At 36.6% G+C, this 23,602-nt stretch overlaps 1 protein-coding gene across 1 annotated transcript in view; it reads left to right on the top strand.

Moving 5' to 3' along the window:
• chchd3a (coiled-coil-helix-coiled-coil-helix domain containing 3a) overlaps positions 1-23,602 on the top strand; it is a 118,704-nt gene that overhangs the window by 62,351 nt on the left and 32,751 nt on the right. The window contains exons 5-6 of the mRNA XM_088923330.1: positions 7,079-7,162; positions 22,080-22,150. Of these exons, the coding sequence (XP_088779456.1) occupies positions 7,079-7,162; positions 22,080-22,150 (155 nt within the window). The remainder of the gene's footprint in view (positions 1-7,078; positions 7,163-22,079; positions 22,151-23,602) is intronic.

The raw sequence follows: 23,602 nt of genomic DNA, 5'->3' as shown, positions 1-23,602 counted from the left end.
TACAACAGCAGTGCCCCACCTGGGATTAAACCTGCCCGTAATAGACCTTATAGATCCTTAATAGATTTAGAACAGGAAGCACAGTAAAAGAACAAGAAAGTACAGAAAAATCTTGAACCTTGAAAGGTACCTTGAAGTCTCCGCAAATGGCGAATTCACAAATGTGTGACCTAATATTTTTTGGGAAAAACAGCGTATGGTTCCATGGCTCGTAAAACAAGCATTTCCCTACTTATATTGTTTTAGAATTATTTCAGAAATAGTTCTAATATTTAAAACATTGTTTTCCAACTTCAAGTTAATGATATAACTTATGGAATTATAGCTTTTATAGAGTTATATTATATTATAGAGTCCTTTTTTCATTCTTAATGGAGTGCATTCTCTTTTTTACATCTTGTTTTTATTACTATTATAATGCAGCACTACTGCACAGTAATAAAGTTTATTACAGCACTGTAATTACAGACAAGAAAATAAATTAAGTATACTCACTCCCTTCCCACTCAACCATCTTATTTTCCTGATCCTGTGATTTGTCTGATTCTCTTTCTTCTCATTTTTATTATCCTTTTCTGCGAGATGTGCGTGAATTGAAACTGTGAGGCTACTGTTTTAATGTTTTATTTTTGCAGCACAACACTAACATTGCTCTCATAACAGGTTTACACACCTCTACTTATTCAGTTCCCATCAGGAAAGTGTTAAAGCATAACTTGTGATGCACTTTTACATTAAGATGTTAACTCTTTATTAACTTCCATTACTACAGAGTGCAGGTCAGGTGAAGGGGATCCATAAGCTGAAGATGCGCAGTGGGTGTCTGCATTTACTCTTCTAGTGTGCAACCTCCTAATCTCCTAATCTTTGGTCTGCAAACGTGCAAAAAAAGTGAATGTGGAACTCACAGGTTGAGAGGTTTTACGGTATTTCTTTTTGCAAATGCTTCTGGCAGTTTGGCACACAACTCTGTCTTCTTTGAAGAAATGGCCAATTGAGAAACCAGTGGTTCCCATCTTTCTGATATGGTTATGCACAAATTTACTACAATGAAATCTGTAAGTAATGTGGAAGCAGCTTCAAAAGATGCATGATTGAAAAATGTAGTCTTGTTGTCCCAGGCAGTAATTCAAGCCTTTTGTCTTATTTTCTATTAGTGAAATACTTATGTTCTTTGAGTTAAAATGGTTATTGTTAAGTGTTATTTAACACAAAATATATAGATATTTTTATGGAACAAGTAATAGGTTTATTCCATGCTGAAAAAAAGAAGAAAGAAAACACAACGTTTCGGCCGTGGAGCCTTCTTCAGGTGTGAGAAAGACAAGGCAGTAAGCCTTGATAGTTTCCTACTCTAGAGCATTTTTGTGCAGATGAATTTTGAATACTAGAAAGCATTGAGTACACAACCCACTTAAATGTGTAATTTCTCACGCCTTTGTGATTTGCAACCTCATTTCTTAGAATAGTAGTGCTGTATGCTGTAGACATATCAGTAACGGACTGCTTCACATTACAGGTCTCAGTCAAATTGATTTTGTGTTAATAAAAACAGATCTCCCATTGAAACAGATGCTACTGAGTACAGAGTAAAATTAAATTATGTTAGTTTAATTAATTATATGTTAAATTATTATAAAATATGCTCTTCACCACCTTCAAAAAACATAATTTCTTAATGTAAGTCCTATGAAAACTGACTTTGGCTACTGCACAAGCAAATTCAGGCCTGCTGGAAAACTAAATACAAATAGTTTCATAGTACCTCAAACTGTGCTCATTTTAAATATCTAGTCCTTTAGCATCAAATCTTATTAAAACATCTCTCAGGAAGCATTCTCAAAGAAATCAGAAGCATTATTTTCATGGCATCTTTGTTCTAGCACAATCAGAAACACCCAGTCTCACTAAAACACTTTTAAACTGCTTTCTCAGTTAATGACTGTAATGTAGGACTATTTTGCAAGCATTCTTGTAAGTGACGAAAAGGGACTTACCCCTGTGTGTGAGGGGCGGTATAAGTGAAATAATCTCAGAAATATGGTGTGGACATATAGTACATAATCTTAACCTTAAATTTACTACTTAAACATGTTAAAATTCCGCCTAATTTGAATGAAGTGATTTTTTCACATAGAATTAAATAAACTTTTAATAACTTCATTTTCCAAAATACACCAAGTAAGAAAGAAAACTCATACAAGAAAAGGGATCTCGCACATATTTAATGCATTTAAGCAAATTATAGAATGACTTAATAATAAACCTTATATGAAATATAAATATTTTTTTTTATAGTTTACTAAGGGACAGTAATCAATTTTTAAATGGGTGTTTTCTGTGTAGTACTAAATTAATTCTGCAGAAAGTCATTACCATATTACTAACCATGAAGCAATGGATTTAACTGTAAATGTGACAAATGACATGCAGTTAAATGCCACTTTATTTGACCTTGCTTAACCTCAGAAAATTGGATCATTTTAACCTTGAGAAAAAAAATATGCAGTGATATTTTCACCCTTCACCTTTAATAAAGAGGAGACCTCCAAGTACATGTCTTACATTTTTTTCCACAATATTTTATTCCACAAAGTATTTTTATTTATATCTGTTTTATCTCAGTACTAGTTATATCTCAACTACAAGTCGTTAACACTAGAGATGATGTTATGTGGGGACTGTATCAATAGACCAGTGGTGGTGAATCAGCTCAGTTGAACAGAAAACTTCATTTGTCTGTTTTTCTGCTTTGGTGTATTTGTTATCCCAGTGCTTAAAGAGATTGCCCAGTAGTTTCAGCATATGGTTGCATTTGTTTACAGACAGAAAACATTTGAAAGACAGAGTTTACATTTTCTTTAATGCATAAGAAATGTGCAAAAAAAGCATTTAAAATGAAAATGGGTTTTTAAAATTACCGGATTTCCCTCCACGTTACAATATACAGTATATATTCAAAGCAAAATAGTGTACAGCGTAGGTAGCAATTTGTTTCATCTCTGAAATCAATTAAAGTGATTGACGTTCTAAAAAAGGTAATTAAAGTTGTATGCGTTAATGATTTCAAAATCCTCATGTTGAAAACAGTAGAAACATGCATTTTAAATTTGTTATCTAGTATTTTTCTTTTTATTCACCTTCCCCCTCCCAGGTGGGATTCACCAGTTATTAATCTTCCAGAATCGGTTACAGTAACCCTCATACCTGTGTAGGTGAGATAAGAACAATGTGCGGTGACCTCCAAAACATGCACTGTCGGAGCCACCTGCTGCTTATCCACACTCTCAGTCAGCAGGAAGAGTGATACAGCTTTCATTGACAGCACTGCACGTGCACAAAGACACCTGGCAAGTCAAAGGGGTTATCACTGCACTGCAACCCAAGACACCTGGCCAACTGGAGCCCAAGATGGCCCAGTGACATTTTACAAATGTGCTACTACGTACTACTACTAATCCTGATCACCTCTGATAAATAAAGCCTATATCTGAATGAAAGTCTGGACTAGATATAACCTGTGGTGTAGAAGAACACCTTTATTGGCGGGACCACTTCAGAAGTATAAATGCTGGATTTTTTCGTGCAGCTTATACTATGGAGACATATGTTAGTTTTTGTATTTCAGCTTTCAAGTATTTGAAAGCAGTTATGTCTACTTTAGTAGTTCGGGTGGGTAGCTGCGTCAGCATGCGTAGGCTGCAAAGGAACAAGTAATAGGTTTATTCCATGCTGAAAAAAAGAAGAAAGAAAACACAACGTTTCGGCCCGAAGAAGGCCCCACGGTCGAAACGCTGTTTTCTTTCTTATTTTTTTCAGCATGGAATAAACCTATTACTATTTAATTGATTCAATCGGTTTATATTGCAAAAGATTTTTTCAAATATTTCACTTCACCTACAACCTCAGTGATGTAATTGATTCTTAGGTTGGTTAAAAAAGGTGATGCTGTTTCTTTAATATTTTAAAGACTTGTGGATCATTCAGATTCATCTCTGAGTTAAAAAGCTTTATTTTTTTAATTGTAAAAAGTTTGATTAAAAAGTTAATTTCACATCTTCATCAGTGTAGTTCATTATGTAAATCATTAAGGGCATTAAGTAAAAAGTTTCTTTGGAAATTACATTCCAAATTTCCATTTATTCATTTGCCGACTCAAATTAGGTAGTTCCTAATGCTTTTCCCACAGTTTCCTTTATTTTTATGTTGGTAGGATATTAAGTTTTTTTTTTGAATGGCAGTAAAAATAAAGCATTTCCTCTATTGCAATTTGGAGTCAGTGAACCACACAGCATAATTTCACATTTACAGCTAAACCGCAGGACTCAGCTAATTAAAAACACAGCTACTGTTAATTATTCTGTTCCAGCTAATTGATATTCAGTAAGATCTTGTTCTGCAAACCATAAATTTAATTTGACCATCAAGTTTACACTTCATCAATGCATTTTCTCTTAATGGTGTGTAATGCTTTTTAAACTAACTGCAGTCTTTCTCATAAACTGCAAGGGACAATATTGCTCAATTTGCTCTTTAGTATTAGAGTACTGCTTATCTATATATCATAATCCAATCAATTTTTCCTTCTGATAGGCTAGCACTGGCAGCTTTAAAGAACTGAGAAGTATTTATATGCTTTTAATTTTTTTTCTGTTTGTGGTTAACACAGCCTTCTTTTTCTGAACTGATTTATTTTTAACAAGACAACTTTGTTAGTAATTGGAGTTAAAATCAAATAATTAATCTCTTGGATTCATGTGCTTTAAAGAGATTTGCTGGGTTTAGGTAGTGTTATTTAAAAAAATATTGAATTATTTTTTATCTTCTGACATTTTTTTGTCTTAAGAATGGTCTGTATTTGTATTTAACAGCAAGCAGATGTACTATAAAAGATCAGTTCAAAATAATGGCTAAGGCAGTGGAGTATGGTTGGCTTTACAGTGAGATTAAGACATTAGTTTTAATTTTCTGTTGAACTTACATTTTAACATGCCCACAAATAGACTACAAAGAGGACATCTAAATATAAGTAGAACCCTCAATCCCCATCTCTTCCACCTCAACCAATCCCATACTCCGATGTACATTATCAAATGTCAGACAAACTAAAAGACAAGTACAATAGGAAACAGTCAAGACAATGAAAGAACACCAAACAATATCTATTGCAGAATCCCAGATTTCAGTATTCTTGTATAGTAAATGTATGTAAATAATCTCTTTTCTCATGTAATCCTAATAATGTATTTTAAGAAACGATTTTTAACATCTGGTCATGAAGCCAATAGGAAGAGGATCAGATTTTATTTCTATTTGCTAAATTTGCATGAACATTGCTGGGTTGAGTTTCTGTACTTCAAGATGGTACAGATGCTATAGTACAGCCTTTGGTTTGGTTTCCATCTTCAAAGTGATAGATTAAAAATGCTTGTAGTACACAATACAGCCAACCAGTAGCTGCTGCACCTTCATGTACACAAAGTTTGTTTTCAGCACATTCTAAAGCTAAATTTGTGTCAGTTTTTAATTATTTTGATTACATTATTGTTTTTTTTTCTTTCATGCTTCAGGAAACTGAAAGTAAGGTAAGAAATGAAAATGTGTCCTTAATCCAAATTCTTTTCTCGCATGAAAATATGTAATTACACTTTTTTTAAAATGTTAGCCTTTTATATATTTGCAGTCTATATAGGTTGTATTCTGCAATACTCTGTATGCGTTAGCAGTTTTAATGGACATTTTGTTCTAGACCCTGTGGCTTTGTATACCAAAGTGCCTGGTATGTTTCGCTCCTTGTGATCACATCTGTTTTGTATACTAAGCTTGTAGATTGACTTAATCAATATCTTAGACTTTGTAAATCCTTAAAATGTGCTGATCACTGCTTTAAACTAGACTTTTTCATTAGTGAACTGTGATTGAGATTCCCAAACCTGCATTATTTAGTTTATCAAAAGGATACAAAAGCAAGTCACATTTATTCAGCAAGGCATTTCACTGAAGCAATCTGAATGAAGTACATTTCTCAGTGACACAAAAGCAGAGCCCATTTTGGAATTTGAACCCACAGTATTTCAACGACGTGAACAGCGCCCTAGACACTGCTCCACGTCCTGGCCTGTACCGGCCCCATGCGTCTTGCCAGGTGATGGTGAGCTTGTAGTGTTAGCTGAGACAGCTGTATCTGTACAAGCCCACAGCCCTTCAAAATGTTGTTTCAGATGTTATTTTCATATACTGTGCTAATTTAATAGTTTCAGCAGTGGGTCAAATCAGTTAAGCATCTCTGATTCCAAAATGGTGGCCTTAAAAAATATTTTCTTCTTAATTAAAACAAGATATCTTTGCAGGGCTCTTTTTTCTTTGCTAATTTTAGACATTTATCTTTCTGCATTCACTAAATGGTGGTGCACAGATTAAAAATCCTTTGTCATCTATACCCTAGACATCATAGGTGAGTTTAGATTATACATGCTATCATCTTTCAGTCTGTTTGCATACCCCCCATTACCCCCTTGAGGATTTTCCTAAATTAGGTGAAAAAATGCTTCTGTCACCAGAGACTAAAGACAGGTTTCAATTAATATCATAATTGAAAGTCTTCTTTGTGCTGCAAATTCTTTGAAATTGAGTGTCTGAGCCTCGTATATCAAGTGAAAAACTTCAAATGGAATTATATTTTGGTTACTGTGATCTTGGGCAACTGTAGAACTAAAATGTTTCAGAAGCTTTGTGTTCTTCTGTTTCCATTGGTAATTTTATCCATCATTAGTCAGTATATTTCCCCAGTATATTGCTTATTGTTTTATCACTCATAATGCATAATGTCCACTGAGAAAACTGTACTAAACTATTGTTCTTAGTGTATTGTAGTGTAGAGACTCAGTGTATTTTATATAAAATCTCACTTTTTTGTTTGTTTGTTTAAAAGTATTTAAATCAGTTTTAAATCGGTGTCCATTTTAAATTATTGGTGTATTTTTATGATGGTGGTTTAAATAATATTTTAAAGTAGGGAACCTTTGTTCATACCTTGTGTATGAAGTATGTAATGTTGACCTTCTCTTTTGTGTTTTAGGCTAAACAACTGGAAGAAAAGGACAGAGAGCTGAGAAAACAGGATGCCTATTACAAGGAGCAACTCGCCAGACTGGAAGAAAGGGTAAGATTAATTAATTCTTCAGTTCAATTCTTCAATTTATTTTATAGATTAAACAGCACCACCACTTCTGATTTTCATTTTAAACTATTCATTACAAGTAGTAGTATAAAGCAAATAAAAAAGCCATTTGGTGTGTGACTGACCTAAGCCCAGTCACAGTGGGCTAGAATCAGACAACCTTCTGTTGATTTGAAGCTCAGTGTGGAGAGCTGATTATTGGTCTCAGTTCAATATTGTAATCTGTTCATAGCGCACAGTACCTCATAAAAATAAAGTTGGAACACATGGAAGATATTTTCATTGGATGTAAATAACAGAATTTGAGTTGTGTTATGGAGTTATTCAGTAGTTTCTGTATGCTTAACATACCATTAAACTACAAATTAAAGTCCAAAGCTCAAAAGAAGCAATACCTTATCTCATTCTTACAATACCTTAAACTACACAGAGCCCACCTTTCTGTATTCTGTATGTTCTCCCTACCAACCCGCTATTATATATTATTCTGGCTGTCAAGGATTATTAACCTCTGTGTGAGCCTGGTTCACAGTGCTCTGAGCTGTGAGTCAGTGGCAGCTAGAGAAGCAAGTATTAAACAGTATTATTCATCCCATTTGCTGCAGTAAATAGAATTCCACTGTTATGATGTGTCAGGGTTTTAAGAGAAATCCAATTTATAGGACACTAAACTGCCATTTTCGCTGGAGAGGTGCTTTATTCCTGGAACTTGCTTTCATATTAATCTTATTGGGAGGAATTATTGGGACCAATCAAGCTGTGGAATGATAATTTAATGATCTCGTTTTGTATCCTCTTATACAGCTCGGAGGATAGGATGCTATGCTACATCTGTGGTAGCCTGAGGGTTCACAATCTGAATTAATGTGAAGTTTGCGTAGAAGGAGACTGCATTCTTCTCACATGTAAGATTTTAGAGAGAAGTGATAGAAATCAAATCCTGTTTGAGATGGGGGATTTTTTAGATTTCTCTCTGGTTTTTAAATTTCTAAACAATATTACTTCCAGGTCATACAGAGATAAGATAAGATCACTTTATTGGCCATATACAATTTCTTGTATTAGGAATTTTTCTTTTCACATATCCCAACTTGCTCTCCATGAGACACAGAGATAGGGAGAGAGAAGCCTGGGGTCAGAGCGCAGGTTCAGCCTTTTATACGGCGTATAAAAAGTATAACTTTATGATCCAGTTATTTTAAACTAGTGAAAACCTTTCTTTGATTCTGGAGAGTAGTGACTGAGCTGCATACAATATGAGTTCCTGTTGTGTGACCCTCTTTCTTATCCTATACAATAGTGTTTCACAGTCCTGATCCTGGGGATCCAGTACATGTACTGGTTTTTATTCCATCTGAGTTGTCGTTAGCTTAAGGGAGTACCTACAGATTTCCACCTATTGTCATGTTGAAAACTGTTGAAGCCAGCAGACTGACCAGAACTGAAAAGCACTGCACAGAATTCTTTATATAGTATACTAAGTAGAGACTCAGTATTGTACTGTATATTCTCATAAGACAGAAGAGACTATTCAAGAGATTGAATTGTGCTAGTAGAATGTTAGTTACCATACATACATAATGTTCACTTCAGTGTATGCTATTTGAATACTTTAAGTGAAAAAATAACATTTATGGCAAAGATATATGTTGTGTGGAAAAGATAATATGGTAAGACAATCCGAATATTAGCAAAGACTGCTTTGTGTGACTTAGATTTAATAAAACATGTGATTGTAAATAGACATTTTGACTACTTGTATAGCATTTACTGTATTTAGAATTATTTAAAGATGATAGGTGAAAAGATGGAGCACAAATATATTACATTACAAATTAGAGGATCCCAAGTCGTCATAATAAAGGAAAATTGTGAAAAGATTTTTTTTATTAAACTTACAATACACTGTCTGCAACAGCAGAAGTACAATGTTGCTAAGTGCCTTATAAGCAGCTTGTGGAAAGCTGTGTCATTATAAGCAGGAGCACAGCGAGCGAATCAGAAGAAAAAAGTTCAATATATTACATGTCCCTTTCAATTTACATACCCCATTCATCACAGAACACATTGACAACTCATCAACCGCTACAGACACCATATTGCAGAAGTAATATTTTCATTGCCAAGTTCTGAAAATTGTTTCTGAATCTTATATTTTGTTCAATACGTGCCCTAAATCATATGGTAAAAGTCTTACATTTATCAATGCAGCAATCTTTTTTCTGGTTGTAATGTACTGTTTTCAGGATTGATAAAATTCTTATTCCTTTAAACAAGCCACACATTTTAAAATAATCTTACATTTCTCAACTTATATTCCTGTCTCTTAAATATCTATATGCTTGTATATTTTTATGAACGCTTTTTTACTCGTTTAAAATGTCCAAACAGAGACTGAAATAGGAACAAAAGTACATAGCAACATACCCCCCCACCCTGCCATATTGGTGGCAGCCCTGTCTATGTTCCCACCCAAAAGACCCCTAAAGAATTATTACAATCAAAGGAAATGGTTATAATGTAAATATTTGTACTTCAAGAGTAATGTCTTGAAAGAGAATCAAGTCATCGCCTCCATATTGTTCAATGTGGAATTTTTGACTTCCCAGCTATATACTGTGTTCTCCTTTTTTGAAAGCCTCTTAAGCCACGTTAGCCTTATTTAACAGCCTGAAATATTGTTTGAAACCAGATATCTGTATAGAGTTGAAAGATTCTGGGCTTTAATTGTAAATTAGTACTCTCAACTGCTTAGATCTTATTGCTATTAAGTTCAAACTGGATTTTTTTTACCATTCTCCATACTTAATATAATATATTAAAAAAGGTTATATAACTGATTCAATAAATAATTTCCAGTAAATAAACATAGCATGTCTAACTGCATGAACAGGTTTAAATCCATGCAAGATTAAAAACATGGCTTCTTGTTTTCTATGCATTATCTTGTTATACATGCATAATTTTGAATGCTTTGATTGTTAACAAGTCTGTTGCAGTCACCTTAACAATGAATTAGCATTCTGAGTTACAGGGAGTGCAGATTTAAAGCCCATTGTCGGCATTATCAATACCTGGAAAACATAGTTTAACACAGTGAGTAATGGAGGAACTTTGTAAGACTAGAAAACAGAAAGCTCAGCAGCTTGGTTTTAAATCTCCAAAGGGCTGTTATCTTTAAAATCCTTCAAATCAGTAATGTGTGGAAAAACTCAAGATTTGCACCGAGCCAGTTAATTCAATTAGTGGAATTTATCATCAGATACACAGTATGAGTCTCAAGCATACCACATACTATATCAAAGGTGTCATCTTCTGATGTAAAGCACAGTAATTAACAAGCTACTGTATTTCCTTTTCCTTTCACTGTCATTTAAGGCTTTTAGGTTTTAAAACCTAGAAATGCATAAACTTATGTTAGAATTCACATGCACAAGCTTCATTTCTTTGGATTAACATACATTACCTTTCACTTATCACTTATTGTACACTGATGGCATACTTTTTTTCATTGTCAGACTAGACCTTCTGCTTGATCTTCGAGCGCTTTCAGCTCTCTTGTAGGTGAAATAATGCTATATCTGTACTTCCCGTGACACGTGTGCATTTTGTTTGTGTAGTGCTTTCTTTGCTGCTGGTAGTCTATACTGGTCCTGTCTCCGAAGCATATCCTTTTCTGCTTCTAACTGCGCAGATCAGCTCCTTCACAGGTTTTTTGTTAACATAATAGCATGGACACCAACAAAACTATCAAACAACATATTCATCAACTATTCTACAACATGTATTACCATTTAATGAAGATGAAATGATATTCCAGTCTATTTATTTTCTGTAATGTCCTTGTGTGCAGGGCTGCTGGGGTCACTGAGCCCTTTGTACTTTTCTACCTTTGCTGCAAGTTCTATGTCATCCATCTTTGAAATGACTCTTAAATTATATTTTCAATCGGATCTGGGACGTGTCTGACAACTCATTGTTTGCTTGGCCCATGACCTCTGCAACTGGTTATCCACTTCAGGTACAGGGTTTCAAACGACAGCCCAGGGAACTGAATGGCATTTGAGCTTGTATGAGGCTAGTAGAACATTGGGATATGATATTGGGATGGTATAGTTAAAAATATGTACATTGCATTCTATATATAATTTAGATGGTTTTATGCTCCACTTAAGAGCATAAGAATAGACTTGAAGCATAAATAACAGCAGCAGGACGGAGAGCCTTGTGCTTTGCTGTGTTGCTGACTTACTGCTCAAGCCTTCAGTGTAGACTAAACATTGACTACAATGGGTACATAAGTGGAGCAACAGGCGTCAGTCTGTATAATATTCTGCATGTCATCATAAACTAAGAAATGGTTATGTGCAGAAAGTCCTGTAAGAAGAGCATCCTTTTACTTTTGAAGCAAAATGTGTTACAGTATATCTATTGTATTGGGTAAAATGCATGTCTCTGCATGTTTTGTTTGTTTTTACACAACTGGAAGTGTGAATGTTAAATACAACACTGCACCTTAATGGTTAAGCAGCAGGTCCCTCAAATAAAAAATGTGGTAATGAGCATTTTTTTCATCATAAACAAGCCTGAAATGACTAAATGATGGTGGAAAGAAACACATGCAGAGTCTAGTCTGAGTAAATAAATGACTTCTTAATAATTTGACCCGTGATGCCAAAGGTTTCTCTTCACTGAAGGAAGAGGGTGGTGGTGTCAGCATCCAGGAATTTGACTGTTCTGCTCGAAGGTTTTCCAATTTGTGAATATTAAAGAATATACAAACCATACATAACAATAACACAATACATATACTTTGTGGGTTCAATATTTTTAAAAAGTATTTTCAATATTTCTATATTTTGCTTATTCATAGACTAATCTATGTGATTATGCATTTTACGTTAGAATGTTTTTCAATCACTCAGTGGTAAAACTGAAGGCATTTCATTTTCATTATTTCTTATATTTTTTGGTTAATGAGGTTGTTGCTGAATGCATGAAACACTGAGAATCTGGAAATTTGAAATTTGTCAAATTTGCTAAGGCAGTGGAACAAAATGGTAAAGGCCTCTTTGAATTTAAACACTTTCAATGAGGATACTATGTGACACATGGTTAACTTAATTTGCAGTTAAGGTCTTTACCTTTGTGTTTGGAAATGCCGTATTCCAGAAACTTTCATAATGAAAGTAATCTCATCAAATCATATCAATGTTAGTTACATCGTATTTATGCTACATCCTGGATCTACTGTATTTTCTAAGCTAAATCAATAAAGTAGGTTTCAGAAAAGCAGATTTAATTCTGCAGTTGATAATTTCTAAAGTAATTTAAGTGAATGTTAAGGAACAAAAGGGACATGTCATATCCTGTTTATTTCAGTAAGCTACTTGCAAATGCGCAATTGCATTGCAGATGAAGAACATCAGGTTTTTGTAGGAAGTGTACAGGAGTGGAAATTGAATATTTCTCAAGAACTGTTTTATAGTCCCTTTGGTCAGGGATTTTATAAACCCAGAGTGGTACTGCTTTTGGATTACTCCAGTTTAATTTCAGGAAAACAAGTCTAGGACTAATACTAATCCTGGTCTACGAGACCAGCCCTTAAATTTTGAAATGTCATTTTAAATTGTATTAAAAGAAGCTCCACTGAACTTACTCTATTCAGTCCCACCCAGTCTGCAGAGATTGGTATTGATCTAGATGAATATTCTTGGCAGTGTGCACTAGCTGATTATCAATAGACATTTTTCCTTGCATGTGGTTAAAAACAACTACTCAGCACTTCCTTTCATGCCTGAATACCACAACAGCTGGCTTTTCTGTGAGGTGACGGTATGTCTCGTCTGGGAATATAACTTATTATGAAATAGGATAGAAAAGCATTGTTCTTGACATTCATGTTTTCAGTTCCACAGCTTGTCAAGGTTTGATCCTCAGAAGTCGATAGCTCAGAATGTCGGTTCTCCTTCATGTATTCTTTCTTACAAGCCATCAGTTAGAAGTAAACATAATTTAACTCTTACATCGGTACCTGGCAAATCTGATATGAATATGTCCTAAGAGACAGCACTGGAAATTTCCGTATCACGTGTTGTTTTTAATTTTCACTCTTTCATTGGTTGCTGGGAAACATAATCTGTCTCAGACGTACACACATTAGATGCCAGTCAAAACAACACAGAAGTGCATACTACTAAGAGTAAAGAAATCTTGAGGCAAATATTTTAAATTTGTTTCTGAAACTCTCATAACCTTGAAAATGCATTGGCTTTAACCAGGAAAGTGACTCTTGGTTAAAGAGTTAACTTTGATAAGTCAAAAAGAATTAAGGTTTTATTTGACTTTGGTCTTGCAGTGTAATGCAGTGTTATGCTTTTCCTATAATACAGCTGTCACTAATTCCTATGTAAACACCACAGAGATAAACGAAGGGCATCAACAGGATGGCAGATAAGGAATGTAAAGCTGTCAATATTGGCCTTTATCAAGAAGATAACCAACAGGAAATGAGCCAAATTCACTGCCACTCACCATCAAATAATTACCCTCCCCCATTGATCTGCACAATGCCATCACTTTGACTCTCTTATCTCTCTCTCAAAGACAGAAATGCATTACGATTGAAGACTGTTACGCAAAGTAACATTCAAGTTCAAGTTTATTGTCATTATACTCATATACAGGTGTATGGTATAATGAAATGCTATTTAGCTAGCTCTCAGATGATAAGTCATACAAAAAACAACAATACAATTGTATAAGAAAAGAAAGACAGACAAAACAGGCAGTGTGCAAAAACAACAACAGGCAATGTGCAAAACAACAACAGGTAACAGGTAATGTGCAAAACAACATCAGATGTGCAAAAAGCATACATCAACAGAATGAGATAAAGGATAGAAAATTATGAGGAGTGAGCTTCTTGACATGTGAGGTAGAGGTAGATTTCAATGTGTGTTTGAGTTTTTGGTAAGAAAGAAGGCACCGTGAGGTTCAGATCGTAGGTGAGAGAGGCTGGGAGTTTAATAGTTTGATAGTGTGGGGGTAAAAACTGTCTCTGAGTCTGGTAGTCCGGGCCCGAATGCTCCAGCACTGGTTTCCAGATGGTAGAGGGTCATACAGTCTGTAGCTGGGGTGTGTGGGGTCTTTGATGATGCTTAGAGCTTTCCTCAAGCACTGTCTGTTATAAATGTCCTGGATGGATGGGAGAGCAACCCCAGTGATGGACTGGGCAGTTTTCACCACCCGCTGTAGGGCTTTGCGGTCAGCAATACTGCAGTTGTCATACCACACTGTGATGCAACCTGTCAGTGTGCTTTCTGTGGTGTATCTGTAAAAGTTCGTGAGGATCTGGGGACATATCTTAGCCTTCTTCAACCATCTTAAGAAGTACAGGTGCTGTTTTGCTTTCTTGATCAGACAGGTGGCGTTGAGAGACCACGTGAGGACCTCGGTGATATGGACGCCAAGGAATTTGAAGTTACTGACCGTTTCCACTTCTGTCCCATTGATGTGGATAGGGGCATGTCCGTTTTGCAGTTTTCTGAAATCAACGAGCAGCTCCTTGGTTTTGCTGATGTTGAGGGTGAGGTTGTTTTCACATCACGTTGTAAGGAGATTGACCTCCTCCCTGTAGGCCCTCTCATCTTTGTCTGTGATCAGACCTACAACTGTGTGTCATTGGCAAACTTGATGATGGAGTTGGTGTTGTGTTTGGCCTTACAGTCGTGAGTGTAGAGGGAGTAGAGAAATGGACTAAGCACACCCCTGGGGGACCCCAGTGTTCAGAGTTAGTGTGCCGGAGGTGTGGCTTCCAAGCCTGACAGCCTGAGGTCTGCCTGCCAGAAAGTCCTGAATTCAGTTGCAGATGGTGGTGTTGAGACCCAGTGCACTGAGTTTCTTGACTAGTTTCTCTGGAATGATAGTGTTAAAAGCTGAGCTGAAGTTGATGAATAGTAGTCTTGCATATGTGTTCTTTTTGTTCAGATGGGATAGGGCAGTGTGTATGGCAATGGAGATTGCGTCATCTGTGGATCTGTTGGGCCGGTAGGCAAATTGGTACGGGTCCAGTGTGTTCGGAATGGTGTCCTTAATGTGCTTCATGACCAGCCTCTCGAAGCACTTCATGATGACAGGTGTTAGTGCCACCGGTCGGTAGTCATTAAGACATGTCACTGTGGTTTTCTTTGGTATTGGGATGATGGTGGTTGTCTTGAAGCAGGTGGGGACTACGGCTTGGGCCAGAGACGTGTTGAAAATGTCTGTGAAGACACCCGCCAGTTGATTAGTGCAGGCTCTGAGGACGCGACTGGGTATGCCGTCAGGTCATGCAGCCATGTGTGTGTTCACTTTTAGCAGAGATCTCCTCACCTCATCTGCAGACAGTGAGAGCAGCTGGTCAGCTGCGGAGGGTGCAGCTCTGTTGACTGGTTCTGTGGTTCTGTGTGGCATAGAAGGTGTTGAGCTCATTAGGCAGGGAGGCATCATGGGCAGATACACAGATGTTCTTCCTCTTGTAGTCTGTGAGGGCCTGTATACCTTGCCACATGCACCTTGGGTCATTAGTGGTGAAGTGTTCCTCTAATTCCTGTTTGAGTGTGTTTTTTGCATGTTAAATACGATTGTTTGGTTTGATCCTGGCTGACCTTAGTTCCTGTTTATTGCCCAATTTGAATGCTGCATTCCTTGCTTTGATTAGGATGCGAACCTCACAGTTCATCCATGGTTTCTAGTAGGAAAAGTTCTTATTTCTTTTGTGAGTGTAACATCGTCAGCACATTTCCTGATGTAGCTAGTGACTGATGATGCATATTCCTGTATGTCGGTGTATGATCCCTGTGTGGCTGCCTCTTTAAACGCATCCCAGTCAGTACATTCAAAACAGGACTGATTCAGCTCCTTCAGGCCACACTTTCACCATTCTGACCACTGGTTTCACTTGCCTGTGCAGCTGTCTGTATGCCCGAAGGAGAAACACGAAGGAGTGATGTGGTCTGAGTTTCCAATGTGGGGGAGTGGGTACAGCCTTGTAAGCATTCTGAATCTTGGTGTTAACGTAGTCCAGAGTGTTTTCTCCTCTCGTTGGGAAGGAGACATACTGATGGTATTTAGGGAGAACAGAGTTGAGATTTGTTTGATTAAAGTCACCCGTGACGATAAAGGTTGCGTCGGGATGTGCAGATTCCTGTTTGTTTATGGCAGTGTACAGTACCTCTAGCGCTTCTTTGCCATCAGCGTCAGGGGGGATGTAGACGGTGGTGATAATAACAGTTGTAAATTCCCTCGGCAGAAAGAAGGGGCGGCACTTGATCATTAAAAATTCCAGAGCGGGTGAGCAGTGTTTCGTGATGGTAGATACATTGTTGCACCACGCGTTGTACATTGTTGCACCATGTGTTGCACCACGCATGGACATGTTGTGTTTGTCTAAATTACGATAATGATCCTGACAGTGGGTTCCGGGAAACTGATATATTTAAGATGATAGTAGTTCAGGTGGGTAGCTGCGTCAGCATGCGTAGGCTGCAAAGGAACAAGTAATAGGTTTATTCCATGCTGAAAAAAAAGAAGAAAACACAGCGTTTCGGCCGTGGAGCAAAGTTAATGTAGCGTGAGAACAAAGGCTGGGAGAGAGGAGGAGCGAGAGGCGGGAGCAGGGGACAGAAAGAGAGGCCAATCAAGAGAAGGTATGAAGTCAGAATAGGTGTAGAGAGGGAACCCCTACTCTGTTCCAGTCTCCAAGAATTATGATGTCATTTTCTACAACAACAACAAATAATTCCTTATGCTTAAGTAGCGCTTTACTGGACACTCCTCCCAAAGCGCTCTACAGGTAATGGGGACTCCCCTCCACCACCACCACCAATGTGCAGCAACCACCTGGATGATGCGACAGCAGCCATAGTGCGCCAGCACTCTCACCACACACCAGCTATCATTGGGGAGGAGAGCAGAGTAATGAAGCCAATTCATAGAGGGGGATTATTAGGAGGCCATGATTGGTAAGGGCCAATGGGAAATTTGGCCAGGACGCCGGGTTACCCCCCTACTCTTTTAGAGAAACGACCTGGGATTTTTAATGACCACAGAGAGTCAGGACCTCGGTTTTATATCTCATCCGAAGGATGGCACCTTTTTACAGTATAGTGTCCCCATCACTATACTGGGGCATTAGGTCCCACACAGACTGCAGGGTGAGCGCCCCCTGCTGGCCCCATTAACTTCACTTCCAGCAGCAACCTTAGTTTTTTCCAGGAGGTCTCCCATCCTGGTACTAACCAGGCTCACACCTGCTTAGCTGCAGTGGGTTTCCAGTTGTGAGTTGCAGAGCGATATGGCTACTGGCCATATGTCAATGTTATGTCATCTGTTATGTCATTTGTCATGGAGGAAAACACGCAAGTAAGCATTTCATTGTACTCAGGTACATATGACAATAAACATGAACTTAAAACTCTTCTGACATGTGTCCAAAAGTTTCTTTAAAATAATAGTAAAATTGTAATAATAAGCCCTTGTCTCAACTATAATACACCTACAAAAAGGCAATTAAAAATGAAACTTTCTTCACAATGCAAAGTGATTCAAAGTCATTTTTCAAAAGGAGTTGTTACATACTGCTATAGCTTCCCACAGATGAAATGACTGTTTCATCAATTATCAGTAATTAAGATTATCAATAATGAGGATTGTGTGACCTCTTAAATAAGAGAAGCACAGGTGAAGAAGAAATTTAAGTTCCTTATAGTTATCAGGGTTCCAAGACCATGGAGGGCCTCACAGGCACAGAACATTCCCCAAAGGCCATTATTAAAATATAACTGGGTACCAAGACAAAAAAATAACATTTTCTATATTTTGGTTCACTTTAATACTTTGTTACGACCCCAAGTGTCTAGGGGTAAAGGGGTGTAACATTTAGGATAAATTTTGGATGCAGGTGGGTTCTGGTGACGGACTAGGAAGCGTGTCAACAAGAGTTGGTGCAAAAAGTGATTATTTTAAGGTGAATAAGTGACTGGTATGTAATAGGACACAATAACACACAGGGAGAGGGAACTAGAGCAGTGCCAAAGGAAAGAAAACAACAAACAAAATGGAGCTGGTTAAGAAAGTGAGGGAAGCTGAACTAACTACAAAAGAAAACCCGAAACACACGGTCCCCAGCGTCTTCAAATGCCCTAGTTAACCTTCACTGACTACCCGAAACCATACAAGACAAAAGTGTTACTAATTCAAAAATGAACTACGTATGTAGAAATGTACCCAACAACCTAAACTAATCCTATACACAAAAGTTCACACCAATACACAAGTGAACTACGAATACAAACAAGAGTAGATGCAAGTAATGGTGCAAAAGAACACAGAGATTGAACATATAACGTTAGGGCAAGGTAATGGCAAAATAAACAATAAACACAAACCAACAAAAGCCAAAGCTATACGAAAACAAACATGAACGAAGCGAAGTCAAAGCAAAAAGCGAAGCGAAGCAAAGCAAAAATCGAAGCAAAGCGCGAAGCGAAGCCGAGTCGAGCGGGACCAAAGTCAAACAAAAGGCCCCTTCCTTCTAAAAACCTCCAACTAATATACTGAATAATCTGCGTTCTGATTGGCCGAGAGTTAATTGAAGATGATGTCACACAGAAACAATGATGTAATGATGGACCAATGGGAAAGGGAGAACAATCAAGGTCAGGAAGTGTGGAACAGCAACAAAACACACATGGACCACACACTGGGACGTACCGTACTTATAATTAGGGTCCCCAAAAAATGGTGGCTTGATATTGGGTTCATCAGCCAAACATGTTTGTCAGATACTACTATAAGCATCTTCATTACATTGAAGATTGTTTTCTGTGTTCCATTTTATTTATTTGAAATAGAATATGTTTCTATTTTGAAGATACACATAATATGATAGATGAAGCATTATATACATCTGAGTTGCCAATCCCTCTTATTATGTATATATAATATATACAGAGCATTAATCAGTTATCTGCTATACCGGTAAATGTCATTTTTCTAGTAGATGCATTGGCATTTTATTAAACACACATAATAAATGAATTCATTATGCTAGTTAAATTTTGTCTTCAACAGTTTGTGATGCATATGCCTGTTCACTGGTCTATGAGCCCTAAATGTCACATGTCACATGTCCCAGCTCAATGTTCAGCACAAATGTTCAGTGGAGTTCATGTCTATAGAGTAGTACATCCGTAGGAAGTTATTACACGAGCAACATGAGGTTGCATATTGTCATGTTGGAATGTTGTCATTTTAGTAGACAGGAGAAAGTGAGGTCACAGGACTTGTTTGATCAGTGTATTGCCAAGAACGCAGATTGCTATAAATCATTACAAGCTACTAAAACCTAGATCAAAGCCTGTAACTGTTGAACTGCGTTTTGCTGTAACGTCTTTCCAGGTTACAAATTGCTGACTGTGAACACCCTAGACAGCAGGCAGCATTGCAGTCTCCTAGTTCAGCTGGACTTAGTTCAGTGTCAAATATGCCGAAGGCATGAATCTCCTCTAGATGAGCAGCGCATGTTGGTTCTTGTGTTTTTCTTGCTAGGTCTTCTCCAAGCCTGATGTTCAGCAGGTTAATCAGTTCATCGACTGTGCCCAGTCATCTCCCTTAGTAATAAGATGATTTAGTGTGTGCGTAATATTCAAAGTCATGTGAGTATACAGTATTTATGGACAGGCATGAAAGAACAATTAAAAAAAGATACCAGAAATGTTTAATCAGTATCAAAAGTCCTTATATTTATTTTTGTAAAACATACATGCACAAATAGTGGCTTATTTGGATGCTCAGCATACGCAAGAGTATGTAGAAATTCTATTGCATGGTCTTCTCTTGCGTATGTCTGGGTCAAAGAGCTGTCAAGTTTGACCTGTCATTACAACTCAAGTGTTGTCTAGATGAGTGCTAAATCATGACAGGTTTAATTGCTCTCAGCTATTAAAATACATTGCTACCTGGCTTTTAATGTGTCTGCTTTAAAGTGTGACATCAGCTCCTATTCTGTGTAGAAACCTACAAGATAAAACATAAACTCTTATGACAATCAAAAGTATATAATTCAGATATTTGCCAAAAATATTTTTTAATAATGTAATTATGTATTGATAAATTAATTTTAGTATATTTAAAAATGACTGTGCGTTTGTTGGAGATAAGTAGGGCGTTTCTTGAGAAGAGTAAGGGTGTAACCCTGGCATCCTGGCCAAATTTCCCATTGGCCTTTACCAATCATGGCCTCCTAATAATCCCCATCTATGAATTGGCTTCATCACTCTGCTCTCCTCCCCACTGATACCTTATGTGTGGTGAGAGTACTGGTGCACTATGGCTGCCGTCACATCATCCAGGTGGGTCCTGCACATTGGTGGTATTGAGGGGGGTCCCCATTACCTGTAAAGCACTTTGAGTTTCCAGAAAAGCGCTATATAAGTGTAAGAAATTGTTGTTATTATTAAGTAAACCATTTTTAACACATTTCCAGAAACTGTTGCTAGGAAATAAATATGGTAGGTAATATGTATTGCAGTGACGTAGAAGGAATTTAGGCTAGATGTCCTAAAACATTTAGTTTAAGGAAAGAATGTACTAATCTCTTTTGCCAGTGATTTTAGAATTATGCACAAACTTTCCCTACTCTTCTCCATACTTTATTTTGAAGTAATAGTCAAATTGTTCTCTTGCTCAAAGAGCATAGATTGAAAATGTCAAGTATCATTTTTCCGAAGGCCTGTATGCAGTTAATATGTGCTTTTCCAGCACAACTTGAAAGTGTTTCGGATTAGAGGAATGATCTAAATGTGTGATTTTTATCCACCTGATTGTTTTAAGTATATTTGCTACATAAAGCAATTGGTAGTTTTGAGTGTACTGATTTTAATCTAAAACAAAGAGGATACAGTTGTGTGTATGTATACAGTATTTTAAAACCAATTTCAACCTGATTTTTTTTCTTGATTGTAAAGATCATCCAGTTTCAATGCTTTCCATTAAATACATTTTCAGTATTTTTATATAGATTTACTTCAGCCCAGAATTAAATCACCTAACATTATTTAATGTATTGGAAACTTTTATCAGTATTTAAGAAAACACTGATTTCGTAAGGTAAAATAATGTGGATAAATTTACAGTACAAAATATTGCAGAAGCGGTGGATTTATTGTGATTTTAATGTAAGAGATCATTCCTTCAAGGAATGCTGCTGAATAGCTATCAAAGGCTTTTGTTTTCCTAAAAGAGTGGGTGAAGACCAAAGAATGAAAGGGTCACAAGTAATTCATAAAGAAGGTAAAATACAAAAAACAAATTAAAATCTTGGCTGAGATGACAAACCATTTCTTGATAGCTTTGGTTAGCTATGAAATTAGAAATCCACAGCGTACAGAATCTTGACTGATCATTTGAACCGCAATCAAAAGGGCAAATCTGCTTTTTTCAAAAGAAGAGGCAGTGTCAGAAATGAGACTTTCAGTCCTAAAACGCTAAAAAATGACTATTGATCCCTACAACTGTTATGTTCATTTCTATTGATCAGATAAAAGAAAGATAAATCACCATCCAAATAAGATTACAGCAGATGTTAGTATGCTGTGGATGACAGTGGGACTGAGCACCATTCATCATTTCCAAGAGTGACCTACCCCCTATATTCAGGTTCAGACATCATCCTGCTGTCTAGTCACGCGTCCATTGATTTTGTTCCAACTGCCTAACTTGATCCTGACATTAATTTGATGCCCAAGATGGCTGCATGGCAAAAGGTTTCATAGCTGGCACAATTTTATATTCATGTTATTTATACATAGCATTCATTTATCTTTTTTTTTCTCATATCTGTTCTCCTATTCTCCAGAGCGCACAGTTCTATAAAGTCACGACTGAACAATATCAGCAGGCTGTCAATGAGGTCGAGGCAAAATTCAAGTAAGTTATTAAATTCCTCTTTTACTATTGAAGAAGGAAAGGTCTGCATTTTTAATAACATGTTTAAAATGTACTCTAAACAACTTTTAAGTGTGATAAACAGTCTTCTTTTTATACATTTAGTTTTGAATTTAGTTTTTGTGACGGATTGTTCAAAATAATATAAGAATGCATATACTTCCAACACGTAGTGTTACCTACCAATACACTTCTTATATTACTGTATTACTCATGGAGGCAAACCACTTAGCCACTCTCAAGCATGGTACAGTATATTAAGTTTTGTATGATGCTTAAAGGCTTGTCCTCACCTCTCTAGTACCATTTCTATATATATCAAGGTGTATTATTTTTCTAAAAAGTGTTAAACCCCAGGTATTTTATGTGCTATTTTAAGATGTAATTTGGTTTGTATCCTCATAATAGAGCCAAAGAAAGTCCCATTGTGAACAGTTAGAAATAAGGAATAATCTAATACATTGGTCAAATTGATCAACTAAACAACTGGGGTTTAGTTCTTAATTACTGGTGAAGGCATTTTAAACTTAAGTCTGAACGCTTAGTAATACAGTTCACATAAATGTTTGTGGTAAATGACGTTTTCAAGGGAAACAGTGTTCCGAAGTCCACGAGAATTAGACCTCATAGAAATGCAACAACAAAAATTTTAAGATAGCTGTATCTTTACCTGGGCATGTAGTAGTTTGACTGCTGTTAATTTTAATGATGTTTTTTAAAAACATAATACATTCTCAAAACCTCCATACAGCCTACTACTTTTTTTTCTCAAACTGGTGAGGTTTAACTTGAACTTGTTTTCCCTTGTCTTTGCTTTGTGATCACAGTTCTTTTTTGTAACATGGTGCATATTACACTTTTTGTGTTCTTCCATAAATCATGGCATCAACTATTACAGTTACTATTACTATTATTTTTAGTTGTATTAAGTACATTATAAAATTGCATTCATAATTCTTGCTTTTAGAATATGAGGAATTTATGTATGATTATTTATAAGTGTTTTTATAGAAGCCTTTCAGGAGTATTGTTAAAGATACAGTACAACTGGCAGTATTTTTCCTTATTCTCAGCCAAGAGCAGTAAGTCAGACCCTGCATGAAACATCAGATTTCTACTGTCGAATCCAGTAATCATGTTTGAAGATGTATATCTCATCCAAATGGGGAAATCTTGCAATAATTTATTTTGTTCACATCACCTTCACTTTGCAGTGAAGTAAGCAGTAAGCAATCCTGTTTGCTGCATGCTGTGTGAGTAGTTTATGCTGGGACAGTTTTTTTTTGATAATTCCAGAATACAAATAGCCAAAAGTGAGATTACAGAAAACCAAAGAAACTGAAGACTTTCGGGTTCACGGATTATTCATGAATATCCAGTGCCCCTAAATATATATACATGTAGTCACAGACAATTCGGTACTTAAAAGAACAA

The sequence above is a fragment of the Atractosteus spatula genome, chromosome 8 (assembly GCF_055471065.1).
Source record: "Atractosteus spatula isolate fAtrSpa1 chromosome 8, fAtrSpa1.hap1, whole genome shotgun sequence".
In the NCBI taxonomy this organism is placed as follows: Eukaryota; Metazoa; Chordata; class Actinopteri; order Semionotiformes; family Lepisosteidae; genus Atractosteus; species Atractosteus spatula.
Note: the sequence above shows the minus strand (reverse complement) of the source record. Positions and strands in the feature narration are given on the sequence as shown.